Here is a 22,726-nt window from a genome sequence, read left to right on the forward strand (position 1 = left end):
TACTTTGATTTAAATACAAACACAAAAATAAATCAATTAAAAAAACCAAACAAACCTTTGCAATGCTTGCAGTAAAAATTTAAAGACTTCAAAGCATTTTGTATAACTTTGATTTGTTGCATTGAAAGACATATTTTTTTTTAATTATCTGCAAAATTTCTGCTAAAATACAGAGACTACCAGTGTCCATGCAATGCAGTCTTTGGATTTGATGTGTCAAAGAAACAAAACCTTTTAAGCCAGGTGATGGATTTATTTGTGATTCATTCTAATACAAATGGATTAGAAAAATAAGACCTAGCAAGAAAAACCACTGTATTACCATGTTTTGCTATGTTAACATGTAAGTGTGAGGGTGGGATTATGTAAAAGGGAGGTTTAGCTAGTGGGAAGCTGCTTGGATGAAATATAACTCTGGTTTTCCATTCTTCCCTGTTCTTCCCATTTACACAATTGTAACTGCATAGCATGAAGTGCTGACGTACACTCAGCATTTTGTGGAAGATAGAGACAATCACATAGTCCCTGCCCCTGAAGAGAACTGAGTGAAGCACAGGTCGTGCAGGACTTCCATTAAGAGACTGTTTTCAACTTGGCTTTGCTTTTAACTTTTCTAAGCCCTCCCATTTGGCCTGATGCTACTTTATCCACTTGAGACTGACAGGATCTCTTTGAACTACTCTTATTTAAAGACTTACCCATTTATCCAAATGTTGTTAGAGAAAATAGGGGGTTTTTTGCTGTTAAAAACAATCAAGCATTTATGTGTACTTCATTTGGCAGCTCTAGTTTCTCTGCTTTGGAGCAGACATTTCAGGCTGAGCCACTGACCATCTGAAAACCTGACCTTATTGCAGGTCTTTGAAAAGTTAAAATCTACTTATGCTGAGGAGATTGGCTACGTTTTAATTTATTAAATAACTTCTTTAATTTATCAAATATTCCTCCTGAATTAATTGTGCCCCAGGCACAGAACATAAAGTCTGACTGAACCTTTCTTTGGAATATGTGGGGAAAAGGGATTGTAGTAGAAGTGTGAAATAAGCCTACATGGCTAGTTGTTTTTTCTTTATTTAAGCAAGTTTGAAGACCTAAACTGTCTTTCATTGCACTTTTTATGTTTTTGTACACTGTGAAGGTATGTGTTTCATTAGTGAAGTGTGACAATGTAGATTGTTTGGAACTGTGGTAAACAAGAAGCTGATGTTAGAAGTCCAGCTGAGCAGATATGTGCCATTGCTGGGGTCATTTCACAAAATGGGGATAAGAGGGCACTTCCCTCACCCTCCAACCATTTAATCTGAACCTTTTTAATCTCTCCTCATCATTGCTAGAGGAAGTGCTAGTTCTTGTGTTATATCTCCAATTGCATGTGTGCTTAGATAATTTCATGAAAATTGTAGCAAAAGTATCCTTTTGTAAGTATTTTCTGGAAATACAAAGAAGGACTGGATATAAGGCCTCGTTAGTAAAGGATTTATATTGTGTGAGTGCACAAATATCTGAATGACTTAGAAAACCATTTTTGACCTTTCTAGGAAATAATCAATTCTAGGTTGGATATGGCTGACATAATAGTACTCCAAGATTGAGCAGAAAAATCCCTTTTCTCTAGGAAATCTGAAGGAAGCAAGTGATTTTGGGACCCAAATTGGTTCCAATACTTTTTGCCTGTAATAGGGGTAATCTTTGAATTTTATGAAAACATTCCAGAAAAAGGCTAGAGAAAGGAAGAAGAAGACCCTTGACAATTAGAGTGACAGACTGTTTTTTTCTAGATGGTGGTGGGAAAAACAATGTCTTGTCCTTAAATTTTCTGACTGCTGCAACAAAGATGGTGAAGGGCCTTGAGGGGAAGGAGTATGAGGAGTGGCTGAGATCACTTTGTCTGTTCAGTCTGGGGAAGAGGAGACTGAGGGGAGACCTCATGGCAGTCACAACTTCCTCATGAGGGGAAGAGGAGGGTCAGGCACTGATGTCTTCTCTGTGGTGGCCAGTGAAAGGACCCAAGGGAATGACCTGAAGTTGTGTCAGGGAAGGTTTGGGTTGGATATTAGAAAAAGGGTCTTCACCCAGAGGGTGGTTGGGCACTGGAACAGGCTGCCCAGGGAAGTGGTCAGAGCACCAAGCCTGACAGAGTTCAAGAAGCACTTGGACAGTGTTCTCAGGCACCTGGTGTGACTCTTGGGGATGGTCCCATGCAGGGCTAAGGATTGGACTCAATGCTCCTTGTGGGTCCCTTCCAACTCAGCATACTCTGTGATTCTGTGATTTGTCATTTAATGACTCCTAGATGGCCTGACTGTACAGCAGATTGTTCAAAGCTGCTGAGTGGTCTTGATACTTCTTACAAGGGAGCCTTGTGTGTTTGGATGGTAAGACTGGAGGTTAGTTTAGTGGACTTGATTAAACACAAACACAGGGAGCTTTAAACCTTTATTTAACAACTAAAAACCAAAGCCTTGAAAACCACATTGATCTTCAGACCTGAGCACTGGATGAGAAAAATAACATTTACTAGAAGGTTTAGTTAAAAAGGAAAAACAAAACCCCCCCACAAAACAGTTTATCCCGTGTTACATCCCAGTTGTTCTGCATTTATATTCTTGATATCTTTATGTGACCTAAAACCTTTCAAAAGAATAAACTTTTTTTCTTGACTGTTGGTTTAGCATCATAGAATATCCTGAGTTGGAAGTGACGTATGAGAACTGTAGAGTCCACCTCCTGATTCCACAAAGGGCAAGTAAAATGAATGAGATAGAAAGGGAAATCAACTCAGGAATTTGTTGTGAGCCAGGAATGTCACTGCTCTCCACAAGGTCAGCAGTTTGGTGTTGCTATTCCTTTTGCTGCTATCAAAGCTGAAAGGAAATAACAGAATGTAGATATAAGTATGAAAGTATGTAGTAACACAATGTCAAGAATGGGAATTTTTGGGGGGGAGTGGAGACCAGGGAGTGTGCAAAGGATGCACATAGTTTTACATTAAAGTTCACACATGAGTTGAGGAAGTGGAAATATTTATATGACCCTGAAATACAGATCTTTTATTCTTATTTACAAAGCTATAAAGTTGACAAGATTGGAGACTGTGGTTTTAACGTGTAGGAGAGCTTGGTGTGCCATGTTTGGTTTCAGCAGGATATTAAATGCTCCATTTGCTTTGTGTGGAGAAATTCCTGCTGATTTAATTTGATCTAATTGTAATCTTAAAGAAATGTTATAAGAATAATTGTTTGTTTTCTTTACAATTGCTTTAGCTTACTCATTTAGCCGTAAGCATTTCATTCAGTTGTAGACAAAAGAGGATTGATTCAGATTTTGGTGGGACAGATTTGCATCCAGATAGGACAGTGCAAACTGCAAGGGCAACTGCACCACAGGGGTGGTTTATTTTAGAGTGCAGGAGTATTGCCTGTCTTATACCTTCTCTGTGGAAAGCATTGCATCTTCCACACAGTCATGTGGAGACTGCTTCTCAGCAGACTTGATGCTGGATAAGTGAACTGTGATGAGCCCACACTGCTATCTTTAGACTGTCCCTAGTACCTGAGCTAACTCAGGTTTCCCTAAACTAAGCTGCTTTGTGTACTACCCCATTTTCAAAACTTAATTGTGTATTTTAGGGCCTACTGTTGTTTAATTCCAAGTCTTTGAAAAAGTCCCTTACTTCTCTGCTTCACTTTTCACCTACATTTTCAATGTAGATACACCTCCCAATGTTAAAAATACCAAGCTGCTGTGCTCTTAGGTTTAAGAAATGCAGGATTATGGATGGCATTAGAGTTTTCTGACAGCATCTAACGTCACAACATTGTTTGTGCTATTGAATAAGAATGTAACGTGACCAGCAATGCTTTCAAAAAGGAACGATTGAAATTAAAATCCATCTTTATCCTCAGGAGGTCTATTGTGCTTTTTCTATTTATAGTTTAAAGGCTTGGGGTTTTTTTAGGTTAACTTATAATAGGAGATCGGACAAGTTGCATGTTTCTATGAAGTGATTCAATGAACATCAACTGAAGGAACAATTTTCAGATTTTGATTTGCCCAGTGTGTGTCCAGGCACACTTAGCAAAAGTATTAAAAATGGAGATCCAGCTAAACTTTTTAAAAGGCCGTGGCATAAAGAGGTCTACATTAATATAAAATTTTAATTTCATGGTGGATGTAGGAGCAACACTAAAACTTTTATGGAGAAATATATGTTTATTCCAAATGGTGGTTTTGGGCAGAGTATTCCTTATTCCTGTGCTCCCGACACCTGGAGTGGGTTGATATCAGAGTTGCCAATTTTAAGACTTCAGCCAGCCATTAGTTGTTCTATGTCTAACTTCTGATAGAGCATTAAAAGTATGAATCACCAAAGCTCCTGTCCACTGCTCTCTGTAGATGGTCTAAGACTGGGCAGGGTATTGGAGAAACAGATTTTTAAAATACTTGATTAATGACTTGCTGAGGAAGAGGGGGATTCCCTGTGAATAGAGGCCTCAGTAGTGAACTTACTGGCATGTTTTGTGTTTTATTGTTGAAAATCTATGCAGCTTTGCATGATGTGCTCTTAAGTAGTCTGACATGTGGAAGAAGTCCCCTTTGAAAGACGGTAGTGTCTGACAGGCTACTGGCAACAGTGGTCCATGACACTGTCAGCTGAAATTGAGATGTGGTGGAGGTGAGGCTCTCTGTTCCATCATATCTCTTGATATCTCAGACTGCGTCGGGAAGGCTTGCACATCGTGTTCGTGTCCATACTCCAACCAGAGGCACGAAGAGGTAAAAATTATAATTTAGCAAAAAAGTTAGCTTCTGGCTGGTGAACCACTGAATTAATTTTAATTGTTGTTTTGGGTAGGGTTTTGTTTCTGTTTCAGAATTTCGGAGGAGGAAGAATTAAATTGTTTTCACTAAAAAGACAGGCTAAAAATTAATGTAAAACATTTTCATGAAACACTCATTTTTCTTTGTTTTCTTCAAGTTTCAAGTTATAACTTTTTTTCAGAGGTATGTTTCTTTAACATTGTTAAATTTATACTGAAGGGGTTGCGAAAAATATTAAATAAAATGAAATATATTATAGATACATACTTTGTGAGGCTTTCAAAATACTTATTTTATATACTTCAGAACATAAAATTTACTATTTAAACTCTTGTGAATCCTTTTTGTCTGAAATACAATAAAATTTTGAGATTTCAATGTAGCTAGAACCTAAAGCCTGTCTCTAAGTAATCAGAGAAATAACTCAGAGGATAATGCAATTTGATCCTCTCAGATAGTTGTTTTTTTTTTTGATCAGAGAATTAGCACTGTCCATGCAATGACAACAGAAATTGAGCTGTGTTTTTCCTATTAGTTAACCAATGCAAATATATTCAAATACATTTTTGACCCCAGTTACTTGAGCTGGTAACTTCCATATCACCTGAGTTCGTACAAACTGGACATATATTCATAACTTTTTTACAGTAACCATTAAAATGCAAATAAGGATAAATGAATCAGATTCTACTGAAGCCTCCAAGCTTTCTGTGAGTAAGCCTGGTAGGGCCCAATTGACATTTAAAACTCTTCTTCTTGTCACATTAAGTCAAGTAGTGAAATATAATCTATATTATAGAGACGAATAAACACATTAATAATAATAATAATAATAGAAATCTTAGCTGTAAGTAATACATGTTGTTGCTACTCATCTCGAAAATAAATGTTTTTACTTTGTACAGTAATGTGCTTCAACAGAGAAAATTGATGCAGTTGTACAGTAAAGTGTCTGCAAAATATTGCCAGGCTATATTTTACAACATAAACAGATACACTGTGTTTCTATTTGTGTACCAGGCAAATCACTGAAAGTGCAACTTCAATTTGTTTTATCTGTAACTCTTACTTTGGTTTCTGTGGCATTGATACTCAGACTTTTTTTAAGATCTTATTAGAGGAATAGATTAATTAAAACTCTGGTTAATGAAAAATATTATATTCTCTGCAGTTGGTCATTCACTTCTCATTACATGTCTCAGTTTGCACTTCAGAAATCTTAAGAAAATCCAAAGCAGCAAATCACTTCCATGCATCATCTCCTGCCAACTGTACTGTGTTGGAGAACCAAACTACAGGCTGTTCAGTGGCTGTCAAGTTGTACAATTTATCTGTAGGACACATACTGAATACTCTACCTCAATGCCAAATGGTAGCTCTGTTTTTATTGCCTGACAGATATTTGTTGCCTTAAAACAATGCACCAAGAGGAAAAATTCTTTTTGCTCTAATGCCTCTAATTTCCTTGAATCTTTCTTCTCTTTGTAAAATGGGAAAATTTAAATTGCATGCCTTACTTAGATTAGGAGGAGATGAGGGAAGAGAGGAGAGGGAAGGATTTTCAGTTGAAGCCAAACAGACATGTGATCACAGAGGGAATTCAACCCAAGTCTCACATCATTGGCTTTGAACACCGGGGGTAAATAAATACACTGTCCTTAGTGGAATTATGCTTGAATAGAATTGGTAGGAGCCTGTGACATGGACTAACTTCAGATCCTCTGGAGAGGGAGGGAGGAAGGAAGGAAGGAAGGGAAAAAGGAAAAAATCAGGCCAATTTTTTGTTTGTTTTTAAATGTCAGCATTTTAACTGAGCAGTCACTTTAAAAAGCAGCATTTTAACTGAGCAGTCACTAGAAAGAGACCTATGCAGAGAGAATCAGCGTTTGCTTTTATAGCAGTTGGTGTCTCCCACTGCTTGGAGGTGACAAACAAATCCTGAGAGCGCAGACCAGTGTGGGTGCTCCAGGGAGCTGTGCTGGGAAAGTCATTGTGGCAGCCACTGTGGATCAGTATTACAGATAACATTATTTGCTAACACCTGAATTCCAAGATATGCTTAGTGCTGCATTGCCTCGGTACCATCGAGCAGTGTTTGGTCATTTTAGCTTATCTTTGGATCTGCTGAGACTGTCAGATCCCAGTTCTGTCATTTAAACATGCAGATGAAGGCAGATTGTGAAGGGACCCATCCTAGATTCTGGTGTTGGCTGCTGTAACAACAATTACTATTGATTCAAGAATGATTCTAACATGAATATTTTGTCTGATGTACTGAAAACCCATGGATTTGTGTGAATCCCTTCAAAATCCATACTGACCTGGAAGACCTTCAGCATATGAATCTATGACCTCATCTTCTCACCCAGCTGCTATCACACCAAAACTGCACCATGACTTCCAGACATCCAGAGTCCAAAAATGGACTAAGTAGGTTATCGGTCAAGCACATATTCTACACATGAACCAGATTTTTTTTTGAGTGTTCTGTCTGAGAGCTCTTCAATACTTCCACTTTTTAGGAGTGAAAAAACCAGGGTTTGTGGTATCAAGACAATATAGCTATAATGTGAGAATGTAGTTCTTTTCTCAAACAAAATCAGCAGAACACCTGACTAAGCAGCAGTAATCACATCTTCATTACTGTGCTGCTTTGAGGAGACAGAGTGAATGTGGCTTGACCTTATGCCTGACTCAGGCTGAATTTACAGTGGTAACAGAGAAATCATCTTTTCCCTTACAAGATAAATAGAAAATTTGATGGGAGAAAGAAATTGGAAAAGAAAAAATATGGAAATAGAAGGTTTTATAAAATAATTCTTCACTATTTAAGAATTTTGTTTCAGGACTTGTTATTATAATTAAAACAAACAAGCAAACATAAAAGGCAAAAAACTATTTGGATTTCAAGTGCATGCTGAGCTGATGGTGAAAAAGGTCCTCAACCCACAAATTCAGCAGGGAATATAAATGATTGATGGTAAAAGCTTAGATCATCCACTTTAAGTGTGATTGACAGATAATGTTCTTGGCAAACGTCTGGAATTCAGCAAGCTGGGAATGAAAAATGCAAAGTACTGACAAACAAATGCCATCTGCATTTCTCTAGCTTTTTAATCTTTCCTCAGAGGTAAGGTGAAATATATAAAACCTGGAGTTACATGTAAAAAGAGGCTTTTGGCTCAGGTTCCCTAATGCAGCCATTAGACTTTGCCAACCTCCTTCTGACACACTTAGAAGTATCACCTTGTCCCTCTTGCTTTCTAATTACAGATGGATTTGATAAAACACTCACTTAATCTGCCCCCCATTTTTTTTAATTCCTTTTTCCTGAGTGATTGATCTTACAATGTGGAGAACATATAGACAAAGGGAGATGCAGTTCCATATTATGTATAAGAGGCCAATTGTTCTAATCCAGTGCAGGTACTCCTGGGTGGAATTTTAATTCCTTCTTGCTATAAAGATTTCCTACTGCTTCTTTTCCCCCCTGTTTTTCTATGAATATCAAAGACGACTTTTTTTTAGAATCTGACAATCAAATTTGATACTTTTGATATGCATCATTTCCTAAATGCACTTGATGGAAACAAAGCAGTGTGGTGTTTGCATGTGTGCCTTGCTTTGGAACCCAAAATATAATGTAGGATTGATTTTCAACTAAATCACTGGCTGTTAACTTCAAGGAAATATTTTAATGAAACCGAGTACAACTTCTTCAGGGTTTTTTTGGTTTGTTTCTTTCAAACAGAGGCTTCTGTGATCTGACTCAGTTTATGGTTCATGTGTTGCTTTTCTCTGGTTTGGCTCAGTAGGCACCCAGCAGACGTAGCTCCTTCCTGTGCTGTTCCTGCCACTAATGGGAAGTGGCTCCCTAGGGCAGCAGGAAACTGCAGGAGGGACAGTTTTTTGGAAGGAGGGAGTTACAAATAGCAAAGGGAAACTGTCATTGCTGCCACAGGTGAATGACACAGTTATGTCTTTCTGTGTTACGTGAAAAGCAGAATTAAATTTTAAAAAGAGTAAGACAACTAACTTCTGAGGTAGGCATAGCAGCACCATGCTGTTTGTGCTTGCATTGTACTAATTATTCTTCATGATACTGTGGGACAGTAAAATGATTATTTTCATTTTAAGGTAGGGAAACTTCTCTGGAGATATTAAGAAATATGCTTAGAACAAAGCTAGAATTTCTCTCCCTTGTGCTTGGATTACCAGCTCTAACTGTTGCTCCTCAGTGATGGCACATTTCAATGCTTGATAGATTCCAGAGCGTTAATTAAAACAGTTGTTTAGCTAATTGCCTGGAATATTGTGAGTAAAAGCATATTTATTCCAAAGGCAAACAATCCATTTTTACCCAGTGAAGCATATCAGTTTTTATGGTGCATAAAAATTGTTTCACTTCAGTTTTGAATATATTGTGTACTTGTCTGTCTAAAAGCCTTTCAGATGATGATCTGCTTTAAGTGCATGGAAGCATTTTTCTTTGGCCATTTTTAATGTATCCATTGAAAAAGCATACATTTAAATAATTGAAGCTGTGAAAAGTCATCGCTATTAAAGTGAAAAGTTGCTTACTGTACTGGGCTATTGGACTGCCACCATGCTTATTGACGTGCAGCCTTTGTAGTATTTCCAGATATTGTCCTATGTAAGGAGACTTGAGATTGGAGAAGGGTTATTGTTATGGTGTCTTTGCTTAATTTTTGAGGAAAAAACGTGCTAAGGGAACGGGTGGTTTCAGTGTATACACACATTTAAAATTAAAATAGAGTCTATGCTCCTCCAAAGTGATCAGGGACTAAACTGGTCCATGGGAGGTGGCTGCACAGGGCTTCTGTGGAAGACTGGGAGCACATCAGTGTGAACAACAGCTTATTGCACTACAGTGTAGCTTACCATCAAGCTGATAGCTTCTCCTCAAAGAGAAAATGCTTATCATCTAATGGAAAGATTAGGTAAGGATGGAAGTACAGCTCAAGGGCTAAGATGGGAATTCTGGGTTTAATTTACAAGTTTTCTTGAGCTCTATACTCATGATAGTTCTCTTGACTTTCATATAGCCTTTTATACATGACTATTTATCTAAGAAATGAAACCTAAAAGGGCCTGGCTGAAGTCAATAAACTAATATTTATTTTGATGCTTTGGCTTTCAGAATTGCTATGGGCAGAGTATTACTTATAAGACAAGGTACCATCTGGTCCATTCCTACCTCAGCTTGATAGATGATGTGAATGTATTTCTTTGTTGTTTGTCTTAAGAGAAATATGCAGTGGTTATATAACAAAGCAGAAGTTTAAGAGAAAAACACATTTCAAAACAAGAACAGTATAATATTCTTATTCTGTTAGCAGTATATGGTGGAAAATAGAAAAAAAAAAAGACCATTACTCTTGTAAATGGGCTTGTAACTTTCTCCTACACACTCCCTTTTGTGCCCAGCCTGAGCTGGCTTAGAACCAGCAAAATCCTTACTGGGAGCTGTTCCTCAGCTGGATTTTGGTAAACGTGCCCTGAGCTGGAAAGGTTGTAAGGAAATGGCTGTTTTCTTTCTTCCAGTGTGTAAGAGCTAAACATTCATGCCTGGCCATTGCTACGTTGGTGATAACTAACCTGTACTCTTCTTGTTTTGGACTCTGTTTCGTTGTAGCCTGTAACTGCACTGATGTCTTATACAAGATGGTTTTATTGGCATAATAGTGGGTAATTGTTAGCCAGATTAAGAAAACTTAACAACATAGATGTAAGAATCAAATCCTTTGCATTTAAGTTAAAAGAAGAAAGGGAAAAAACATTTCATCTTAATTAATCTCTTTGAAAGGGGTAAGAAGAGAACATGAACCAAGAATGAATCACTCTTCTTGATTTTTAAAGAAAATAATTTATTGATATTTAAAGGGGACTCATCACATGAACAACTTTTTGATTAGTATTTATTCTTATGAAATTTTGCTAGGCTATTAGCAAAGTAATTAACAAGAAGATAGCAGAAAAAGTTATTAATGAAATATTTCAAAGCTATTTTTTTTAGGCAGAATTATTTTCTGACCACATGAAGTAGAAGAAACTTGTCTGTATAAATGAGATGTATATTCTTTTATATTTTTGGTGGAAATAGTACTGTTATTGAAAGTAATGCTGTTATTTTTGTTTAGGCAAAGGAGACGTTTTTGGTGATGTGTTCTGGAAGGAGTCTACCCTTGCCCAGTCCTGTGCTAATGTAAGGGCTTTGACTTACTGTGATCTTCATGTGATTAAGAGAGATGCTTTGCAAAAAGTACTGGAGTTCTACACAGCCTTTTCACACTCCTTCTCTAGAAATCTCATTTTGACCTACAACTTGAGAAAAAGGGTAAGTAGCTTTGATTTCAACATACGTCTTATAAATGATCGCACTTTTAAGGACTCTCTGCATGAAAAAAACTGAATTACTTGAATTCTGACATTTTTTGTAGGCTCTCTTTATAAGAAGGTTTTTCAGAGCTTGCCTAAGAGGCACTGCTAGTGTGTAGAGTCAAAAGGCCACATTTATTTCTGTGCTAGCTTTGTAGAGAGTGTATGTGTGTATGTGAAAGTATTGCACATTAAGAGATAGATTCCAGCATTTTGCAAACTGTCATGCATTTGTGATAAACAGTGTTCACTAGTTAATGCAACTTTAGTTTGTAAAACAGCTAAAAATATTTTAGGAGTGTTGCCTGAAATTACATAGAAAATGACAGGAAAGATATAAAATCTAATATATGGAGCAAAAGTCAAGAAGAGTAATCACAATGGAAAAATAATATGAACATGACATTCTTTTAGAATCAATCACATTTTGGAATTACTTTGCTTATCTATAATGTTTCCTTTTTCTTATCCTTGATTTTTTGGCTCATTTCATTCCTTGCTGTGTGCCAGTACAAGTTATTTTGTCAAATGCAAGTCATCATAATCTAATAGCTCCTTTTAAATCCTCTGTGTAATCTTCAGTGAACAACCTCTGTAGAAATTTATTAAAACTGTAGTAGGTATAATTCAGATGATATGATTTTATGATGCAAGGTAGAAGACAATACTATTACATTTAAAAGAAATACATTGGAGAGCCTGCATTTGCTTTAAAACATTATGATATAAGGATACTTGAGATCAGCTAAAGAAATATGTTTGATAGAAGATTTTTTTGTTCCTAAAAAAGATTTTCCATGGTAACTTCCAGGTGCCAAGTAAGTTTACAGCTGAAAAAATAGAAATCTTTAATTCTTTTAAATTTGTTTTGTAAAATTAGACTTTGCAACTAGGCGTTTTTAAAAATGTTTTAATTTTTGTGTATGGAGTTGGCATGCTGAAATTAAAGTAGTGTGATGATATTTTCCATCTAAGAACAATATCAAAGAATTCAGCTTTTTAGTGTTGGATGAAGAAGAATGTGCTATCCACACTTTGGTCAAATAAATACAGCTCTAGTAGAAAATTGATGTAATTAAAAACTAAGAAGCAACTTATACTTGAGGGTTTCCTCATATGACATTTTTTTCCAAATAATACTGAGTTCCTGCAGGATAAGGAGAAGGTACACAGCTGCAAGAGCTGTTAATAAACAGCTACTTGTCCGATGTTAGTTAATGTAAGAAATAAAATAAATGAAAAAATTTGACATTGAGATTATCTAAAGAACTGGTATCACTGACATATTTTGTAATTAGCTCTGTGGGTAATGTGGTAAGATGCTCTAAGAATATATAACTACTTTTTTTCTTTTTTTTTTTAACATCGGTAAAAATAACAAGCTTTGAGGCATAGAAGGACCAACTTTTTTAAAGCTCATGGCAATGCTAGCAGAATCTAATAATTTTGGATCTGCTCTGAGCCAAAAGTCCCAATTTTAGAATAAAATACCTACTCCAGAAGTCGCACTCTGTTCCTCCACATTTATCGGCATATCTTTTCCCAGCCCAGGTTACAAAACATCTTTTAACGGCAGTGTCATAATTTCTGTGCTGTCAGTTTTCTACACAAAATGTTCCTAATAAAAAGGTACATCTTATGATAGCAATTTCCATCCAGTTATTCAAATAATTGGATTTTAATTGAGTTGCAGTCAGCAGAAAAGTGGCGTTGATTGATAATGGAAGCGAGAGTTTGATGGTTCTAGGTTAACAAGCTGTAACGTTATTTATTTTATTGAAAGAAGGCTGATTGCAATCAGAATGCAAATGTTAAATAATGTGAATAGTATAAGCTTTTGGAAATGCATGAAAGGTACAATACTTCAGAGATTTGAGGTAATGCACGTTAAAGGGCAACTTTTTAGAGTTTAGAATTTAATCTGGTTTAAATATCTGCGATTTTTTTATAGAAGTATCTCCCCAGCCTGTCGCTTCTAACACTTCTCCTAGTCTATTTCTGCAAATGGAATTCTGTAGAATTCAGATGAACTGGTACCTTCTGTGAGTTACATTTGTGATGTATTGCATACCCTTTGGAGTATAAATACCAGAATTACACTTTTCATTTCAATAAACAGTTTCATCTCTAGCTCCAAAAGTGTTCAACCAGTTGAAGTGTAGATACTGTATATGCATCCCAAATATATTCATACAGATTCCAAATACATGCAGAGCAGCTTTGGGGTTTTCTTTCCCCCCCGCAGAAGGATCTCATGGATATGTTTTTAGACTTGGTTATTCCTCTGAGGTGTCCCCATCTCCAGGGTGCATATGCCTTCTCTTGGCCATGGTACTGAGTCTCACTACTTAGTGCAAGGTATTTTGTAGCCAAGTTTCACTCAGGTTAAGTGAGCTTTAACACTGATCCGTTTTTTCACCATGTTTGCATATTCCTTGGCTGCTGAGTCTCCTGTAGTGATCCCTGGTGGAGATGGGACTCCCTGTCCCAGACCCTTTGGTGCCAGTGAACAGTGCTGTCCTTACAGATGTTCCCTCCACTTACTGGGGTCTGGATCCATGTGCTAATGTCTGTGACAGAAATAAGCAGACATGCAGGTGTGTTGGAGGGTACTGGAAGTGGTCAACTAGTCTTGACCTTAGCTAATCCCTGAGCTGGATTTAGGCAAAGTAAAAAGCAACTTCCCTCTATTCCTTGTGCTGTTCTTCCTGCTTGTCTTGAATGTGGTTTGAGCTGAGCTGGGAGGGCAGGAAACTTTTGTCCATGCAGGAAACTTTTGTCCCCTTTATACCTTTCCTAGAACAGGGCTGCAGTTATGAAATGTTACTGCCTGTTTAAAGACTTTGTGGCCAAGGGGAAAGTTTCCAGTGCTCTGTCTCTGGCATGTCATTACTGTCCCTGTCTATGTTGTGAAAAGTTTCCTTTCACTCGCTTTCTCAACAAACTCCAGTGAAATATCCTCTTTTCTAAAACTGATCAGTTTACTCAAGTGACTAAAATCCCTCCTGAAGTTATTAGCTATCTAGTTACCTCTGACTGGAACTCAGACTTGGAAAACTTTTTCTTTTTCCTAAAGGGGAAGAGAAAGGAGACCTTTAATTAACTCTTTCTGCTGCCAGTCATTAAAATTTTCATTTTAATGGGAGCAGGGGGAGAATCATCTGCTACATCTCTCTTTCCACCATCTTGAGAAACTGGAACTGCAGTCTGTGGCTGCAGGTGGCTGTATGTTGGACTCGAAGGCTTTGCAGCTGAAAGGAAGCTGATAGAGGGTTTCTCAGAGCGCTTCCTGCTGTAACAATGTGATGAAATTAAAGCAGGTTAACTTGATGTTTCTCTCCATTTTTGGAATTTCAGAGAGAACCAGGGGTATGTGGGATAGTCAAGTGACAAACACCCTTATGGAGGATATGTTAGATGAAAGAAATATTGTAGGTTTGGAGGGCGTCAGGATTCACAGGCTGGATGGAGATCTGGTTTTCCCCTCCAAATATTTAAACACTACTGGGTCTCCAGACTGGATTTCACATCTCCAGGTTGGTAGAAGCAGAAGAAGACAAAAGCTTGCATGACAACTTCTTGTCATCGTCTTTTGCTTGTGAGGAGGTTCAAGTTTCACCTTCTTTTTTCAGGAATGTGAAAGGCCTTTGGCAGCACTTGTAATCATTCTGGTTTTGCAGTTGCTTCTTTCCATGTGTATGAGCTTTGTGACCAATATTAACTTTTACTGAGTTGTACCACAGTGTATTTGCTCAGTTCATTCTGCTGCAGCTGAAAATGATGTTATAGCTCAAGTGATCGCACACACTACAGAAAAGGGAGAATTCTTATACATAATTGATTAAGCTGAGATTTCTCTAGTAGGCTATTTTAGCCTGGATAGAGATTAAATGACTAATTCTGAATACTTTGGAGTATCATGATAGAAAGCAGAAGTAGCTTCTCAGAGGCTGAAATTTTTGTCCTGAAATAAAAGAAGGAATGCAATAGGATGTAGGTATGGTACTGGGATTTTGTAAGACTGAAAGAAATTGCAAAGAGCGTTCTGCATTTTTACAAATCAAACACGTTTTAATGATTTAGAGCCAAAGCTCTCAGTCAGAACATATTTCTTGAGAGAGAAGTGATTGTAACAAAATAGAGTCACTCCTTGCCAGTGTAAGATTACTTGCTTTTGTACATGTAGTGGTGTGTAGGTATTCCAACTGTGCCAGTGGACAGGACTCCCACCATCTCTTTTGAAAAGCAATTTTAAAATGTAATTTTGTACTTTCCTCTTCAACATTAACTTAATATTTCTTCTTTTTGTAGTGTAAACTCTAACTAGAGAAAAACCTCTCTCAAATCATACATTTCAGCTAGGAGTGCTTCAAGCCCTGATTTTAAATCTCTGGTAGGCCTTTGGCAGCAGAATGTTTTCAGAGAGTAGTCCATGGCCTTTCCACATGGCAAGTTTTCCAATTCTTTTTCATGATAGAAGTTCAAAATGTTATCCCAGAATTTTTTCTGATACGCAAAAGGCTGAAATGCTGGAAGGTTTTAACAAAGCTTTCTTACATTGAGAAGAGAAAGGTTTTAATTTTAGAATATTGTCCCATTTGATGATAGATTTCTTAATGGTCCAACTTACAGCTTACTTCTCTCTCCTGTGTTTGTACTCACAAAAATAATCCCACAAGTTCTGTGGGAAGAGGGGGCTGTAGCTTGACTGACACGCACCTTACAGCAATGAGAACTGAGAACCTTGGACATGAGTGATGTCTAGAAGGGCCTGTGGCTTGGGAATTATGCCATATTAGCTGTCTAGGAGGCAAAGTTTTTGTTTTCAAAAAACTGTCCAAATGCAGATAAACACTTAAGTATTCTGTTCTTTCCCATGCTGCTTTTTTAAAAGCTGTTCAAGTAGTTGGATGTTCTTGCATTCACGGTTTCTCCATGTCAACCTAAACAAAAGGTATTTAATTCTGTTTTGTCATTACTAAATTCCATGTTGCATTTTTGCATCTTTTCTCTGGCCTTGGACATCTTAACTTTTATATGTCTCTAACAGAAAACTGTTTAGCTAACTCACAGATTTTTGGGCAAATGGGCCTTAATACCCAGACTTGGAGAGAATTTGACAAACTGCAAGCATTTAACGTTCATGTTTCTACAGTGACTGTTGAAATATGTGATTGTGTTCAGCCCAAAGTAACTTCATTACCTTTCAGAGGCATCATCTTACAGTTTATTTTCCAAAACTTTCCAATTCTAAACTTATTTCTGTTCTATTTAATGTATATGGCCTTGAGCCTTAGGCTCCTCTGCTTATACAGAGGAAGATCTGGCTACAGACAAATAGTTTACATAGTGGGGATGTATATGTGCAACAGAAGATATAATTAACTAAGAAGTTCCAAGACACTGTGGTGGGTTGACCTTGGCTGGCTGCCAGGTGCCTACCAAGCCTCTCTATCACTCCCCCTTCTCAACAGGACAGGGGGAGAAAAATAAAATGAGAAGCTTATGAGTCAAGATAAGGACAAGGAGATCACTTACCAATTACCATTATGGGCAAAACAAACTTACTCATGGAAATGAATTTAATTTGTTACCAATTAATCAGAGTTGGATAATGACAAACAAGAAAAAAATCTAAAAAACACCTTCCCCCCATCCTTTCTTTTTTTCTTCCCAGGCACAAATTCACTCCCAACTCTTCAGTCTCTTTCCCCTAAACAGTGCAGGGATTTGGGGGCGGAGGTTCTGGTCAGTTCATAACGCTCAGTCTCTGCCATTCCTTGCTCTTCACACTCTTGCCCTGCTCAGTTGTGAAGTCCCTCTTATGAGAGACAGTTCTTCACAAACTTCCCCGTCGTGGGTCCTTGCCACAGGTAGCAGTTCTCCAAGAACTGCGCCGGCAGGGGTGCCTTCCACGGGGGGCAGTCCTTCAGAAACAGCCTGCTCCAGCATGGTTTCCCTGGGAAACCACAGATCATGGCCAGAAGACCTGCTCCTTCATGGGCTCCTCTCCACAGCCTGCAGGTGGATATCTGTTCCACCGTGGGCTTTCATGAGCTCTAGGGGAACACCATCACCAGAGTCTTCACCATGGTTGTTACCATGGGTGGCAGGAAAATCTCTGCCTTTGCTGTCTGCAGAGTTGTTTCTTTCACATATTCTCACTTCTCTCTCTCAACTGCTGTAGTGCAGTGTTTTTCCCTCTTTCTTAGATATGTTATCACAGAGGTGCTACTAACATCGCTGGTTGGCTCAGCTCTGGCCTGCAGTGGGTCCGTCTTGGAGCCAACTAGAACTTTCTCTGTCCAACATGGGGACAGCTTCTGGTGCCTTCTCACAGAAACCACCTCTGCAGCCCCTCTGCTATCAAATCATTGCCACATATACCCAAAACAGACAGCAAACCCATTCTGTTGCTTTTATTCAGTACGATACGTTTTCATGTAAATTTTAGCCGTAACTTAGATTAAGCTATGTGGGTAAGTAGCAAAACGCTTCCTTAAAATGCTCTTGAATGACTAATCCCTTCTAAACTGACTTAATGAATTCATCATGTGTTTGAGATGCCTTCTCCTACTATGAATAATGAGTAATTTTTCATGCTTTTAGTTGCTCTGATGTAATGTCTGTACAATTGTTATAGAGAAGCAGCTTAGTATACCATACAAAACAGGATGTGTATTTCCCCATAGGAATATTAAATTGTTGAAATTCTGATAGACCATTCACTAGTAAATCCTATTAAAAGTAACTTAGTCATCAGTAGGTATTAATAATTGTCAATAGAATAAATTGATGGAAGAGCTGGTGAGGGTGAATTTTGAATTGCAATTCACCTTTAAATGGAAGAATATGATTCTTTTATGAAGCTGATACTAAAACCATAACTACCTTGAAGTATCTTTATTAAGAGAATATTTCCTGTTCTGTGCTATTGTAGATTTATATATTGTAGGTTTTCCCACACTGGTTGCTAAACACTTAGCTATCATTCTGATCACTAAATTAGAAATTAAATTTGTACAGACTGAATTTATAAAAACAGAAATTTACCTGTTTCCCAATGTGTTTTCTAAATATGGAAAACATTCCAATTATATGTGAGTACTTGGAAAAAAATGTCGTAAATTGAACAAGTTCTTGGTCAACCAGAAATTGAGGTTAAGCACTTCATTCATTAATCCAGAAACACAATTGATACTTTGACTGTTTTATCACATTTTGAGGAGACCCCCTTGAATTGCTTTTGAAAGCGTTTTTTCCCTCAATGACCCATAAAATACTCAGCCTTAAATAGAAAAGAAAAAAAGTCTGACCTTTTTAAATTCTGTTGAGTGTTCATGAAGTCTTTCCATATATGGGAAAACTATTCCGAGTAGATGAAAAATACAGTTAACAAGGTTGATGGTGAATTAAAACAAAATTTGTTTTCATACTATTTTAATAATTTAAAAAAAGACACGTATGGCTTTTGTGAAGCTATTTTCAGACGAGTAATAGAAAATTAACATTAAAAAAGGGTTTTGTCTCATTTTTACATGCACAACCGCCCCCACCACTTGTTTATCTCAACAGAAGATGCATTACTTTGATTTTTACCCTCCTCTACCCACGTAGACTAAAGCATAGAAATAATTTTAATACAGAGAAAAGTTATTCAGTGAATGAGGATTCCCCAGAATAGCTTCCCCAAGCCTTTTTAAAATAGAAAATGAATTTCCTAGGAACTGAGAAAATTCTAAATGTTGGCCCACCACCAGGGACAGAGGATGATAATCCAAAAGATAACTGCTCTTACACAGTCTGGGAATCTAGTCTTCATTGTGAAAACAGTGAAATTCTCATTAGTATTTTTACAGTCAGAAGGACTAATCCCAAGTTTAAACTCATGTTTTTCTTACTATTTTGTTGATTTAGAAAAATATAAGTGTAATATGTGTAGTGTGTTAGTCTTATTTTCAGTATGTGCATGGTGCACTACCACCTGTTCACAGTTAAGTGTACTGAGGTGCCTTAGTCCAGTTTTGCACCACACTTGCGAAGAGAGGATGTTCCATGGGAATTCAAAGAATTCCTACCCTTTCTCAAAAGCTTGAAGTTTGTCTTCTACTGCTTACCATGACTGAATGGCTAGAGTCTCAAAATCTCTTTGCATTTCTAAGTAAGAAAATAAACTGTTTTTTTATTGGTGCCTGCCATCCATGTCTGTGTATATGTGTGTGTATATATGTCTGTGTGTATGTGTGTGTATGTATACATGTGTGTGTATATATATATATGTACCTATTGCTGAAACTTTAAAGAAATTCCAGTGTCATGCTCTCTTTCTAATATATGCATGCTGTTAGCTAGGCTTTTTTGCACGTATGTGCCATGTTCTATCATGTGTTATAACTGCACTAATTATGTCAATGCCTTGGTAACCTCTGTGGCCTGGTGTTTGTATTTCCTGATATAACCTGGTACTTCATACACTGTGGAGCACTACTGACCAAGCAAAAGACAGAACAGTGACTTAATAACCTCCTGTATAATTTTTTTCAACTCTAAAAATGATCTCTGTGGTCTGGGAAGCAGCTGGGTCCAGGACAAACATATTAAAAGAGTACGATTTCCTGGCATAACAGCTTTGACTTTCTGGTCTTCTCTATGGTCACTAAAAGCTGAACTCATAGGACTGCAGATCCAAACACTCAATCCGTTCAAGGCACTTCATGGAGGAGAGGGAATGTAGATAGCTGTGCAATATGAAAGCTGAGTTACAATGGCAAATCTACATCCTCGAGCAGTCAGACTTTATAATCTAAGTGATCTGACTGATCCTTTCTTCGGCTTTCCAGTGAATTCTGAAATAACTGCCCCCAATTAAAAAAATATGAAAATATTATGGAGGCTACTGCTAATGTTGTGTAGAGACTGTGATCCTGGCTCCAGACCAAATCCTACTACAAGTCCTCTGTTTTCTTGCTTGAATTTTGCAACCTTTACTGTAACTGTGAGCCCTTGGACAGCGAGACAAAGGAGATCCTTTCCCTCTTTGCATACCTGAGACGGGTCTCCACAATTCCTCTGAGGACTCTATTTGCTACGCACCGTGATGGGCATAAAACTAATATCTCACCTTAAATGCAAAAAATGCTGATAAGATTTTTGCTCTGTGAAACAGAACAGTTTCAAATCTTGATCTGTGAACACTGGGAGGCGCCCACTGTGTTTGTGTAGACAACTGATGTTTTCCCTGTATCCATCCTTGAGAATCAGCCTTTTAGCAGTCTATCAACAAGGATCTTGCTGGGGGAATACAGCCAGGAGTGTACTACATTCCTTAGTCTCAAGCCTGCTGCAAGAGAGTCACCCAGATAATGCGGTGTCTAATGTCAACTTGCTTTACAGGCTGCTGCCCATTCCAGAGTGACATTGAAGTGTTTGACTGCTGGATGTGAAGTGGAGTAACTACTAGGTGTGGCCTTGTGGAAGTTTTTGGGTTTGAAATCCAGTACACTTTACCATCATGGGAATGAACCAATTGCAAACAAAACTTGTTAGGGCAACTTGCCAATCGCCTACTCTAACTGTAGCTACCGACTGTTGCCTCAGCTAAAGTGTTAAGGAGGGCATTGTGTTGGGCTGTGGCTTAGTATAAGGACTTCCTTTGAGAAGTACATTGAGAGTAGGATCACAAATCAGTCCCTCTTAATTTGGTATTATACTTGCAGCGAGCAACTAGGTTTTTCTTCAGACTGTATGATTCCTTCCTGAAAGGAAGTGCACTGTTATGTCAAACATCTGTTTGGATTCAGATTTTCAAACAGAAATGTGATACCTGACAGTGATGTAGCCTAATAAATTCCTATGCAAATGAATGTAGTAAATGTTTTTACAGTAATTTTTCTAAATTAGCAGACTGCAGAGGGGACTTGCACTCAGCTCCGCTTGAAAACACTGTCAATTTTAATATTCTGCCTCTTGTTATCACTTTAGATTTGGTTCCCATTCATTTTCTCTTTTGCCTATCACATTACAAGATGGGGTGTGAACTTCAGCATCTTGTGTGTGTTTGTGTATATATAAATATGTATGTGGGTATATATATATGTACATATATATATATATATGTATACACTGTGTTCAGTGATATCTCCCTCAACTGAAGCAGGAGCATACAGTGGTAGGCTGCTCTGAGTATACTCAGTGTCCCAAAACGCTGTCCATATAGGACTTGGAGTGGGAATCACGCTGTCCACAAACAGCCACGCAGCTGGACATCTTCAGTAACCACAGGTCCAAATCCATTGTCTCTCTATGCAACTGTGAGACTGCACAATGTTTTCACCAGATTTTTATCATGAGCTAAGTCTGCTAAATCCATTTTTAATTAGTAGAGCGTTTTCAATGTGAAAACCCAACAACCAATTAAAGTAGTATTTGCACTTGAATACTGTGTGCTTTTATTACCATATACTTATGTGTTTCTTATTTTTGTCACCATCTCCTGGGGTCTTTTCCAAATACAGAGAGAAAACACCCCATATGTGCATTGTTCCAAGCCTTCATGACTTTGGCAAAACACATCTACACCAGTTCCCCAGCATTTCCCAACCTGGCTTTGCCTTGCAATTCATCTAAAGGTACTATGCCTCCATCTTAAAACTCCAGAGGATGTGCTTCCACCATTCTGATATACTTCATGGTTGGTCATTTCTCCCATATGCTCTGTAATAAATATACCACACAACAAAATTTTTTCATGATTCATTTACACAGCTGACATGAGAGAATCCAAGAAAATTTCTGCCACAATAATTTTGTAGCTCACTGAATGATGTACTTTGTAAGCACTGTGTTTATGTGAAAATACAGAATTATGTTCCACTTTTGGAACCTTCTTTTTTTACCTTTCTTAAAAAAAAACCAACAAAAAACCAAACCCCAAACCCAAACAAAATACCCAAAAACTCTTAGGATGTTACTCTTTAAAAAGAGCTAATAGTATACCCAGGTTGACCAGAATAGATACCTCTGTGTTTCCCATCTTCCAGGTTGGTACCTGGTTTTTGTACAAAATTTCAATGTCATGTAAACTCCAGCATTCTTTGTACTGCTGCAGAAGTGAGGGTTCTTCCAGTCTTCCTCTAAGTGGGGAGATGTGCGATTTGTTGTTTTTCAGGGTTTTGCTGTTACTTCACAGTAACTGGAAAGATGTTATTTATGGCCAGTTATTATCTTGATTAATGAAAGCAAAATTGCTGTTGACTTCCATCACATACTTGATCAGATGGTTTAAGCTAGAGCAGAAATATGAGGACGTTGTAACCTTTGCTCACATTAAGATACAAAGCAATAGCAGAGGAATAAAAGAGTGTTAGCTCTAAGAAACGGATATTGGCTTTGCTATTAGAAATTTGGTATAGTCTAGAAACACTAGCCTTTGATTTTCCTTGTCTACGTTTTTCAAATTGCTCAGATAGCAAGTCTTGTAGGAGTAAAAGTTTAGGTGGCTTCCATG

The 22,726-nt window shown here is 37.6% G+C and overlaps 1 protein-coding gene across 3 annotated transcripts in view; it reads left to right on the forward strand.

Moving 5' to 3' along the window:
- KCNH1 (potassium voltage-gated channel subfamily H member 1) overlaps window positions 1-22,726 on the forward strand; it is a 185,095-nt gene that overhangs the window by 94,069 nt on the left and 68,300 nt on the right. For all 3 annotated transcript variants that reach the window (XR_003541202.2, XR_003541203.2, XM_027723757.2), the window contains exon 10: window positions 10,983-11,179. Coding sequence is in view for 1 of the 3 variants with exons in the window: in XM_027723757.2 (XP_027579558.1) it covers window positions 10,983-11,179 (197 nt within the window). In the remaining 2 variants the exon portion in view is untranslated. The remainder of the gene's footprint in view (window positions 1-10,982; window positions 11,180-22,726) is intronic.

The sequence above is a fragment of the Pipra filicauda genome, unplaced genomic scaffold (assembly GCF_003945595.2).
Source record: "Pipra filicauda isolate LSUMZ 115617 unplaced genomic scaffold, ASM394559v2 scaffold221_size1283894_pilon, whole genome shotgun sequence".
NCBI lineage: Eukaryota > Metazoa > Chordata > Aves > Passeriformes > Pipridae > Pipra > Pipra filicauda.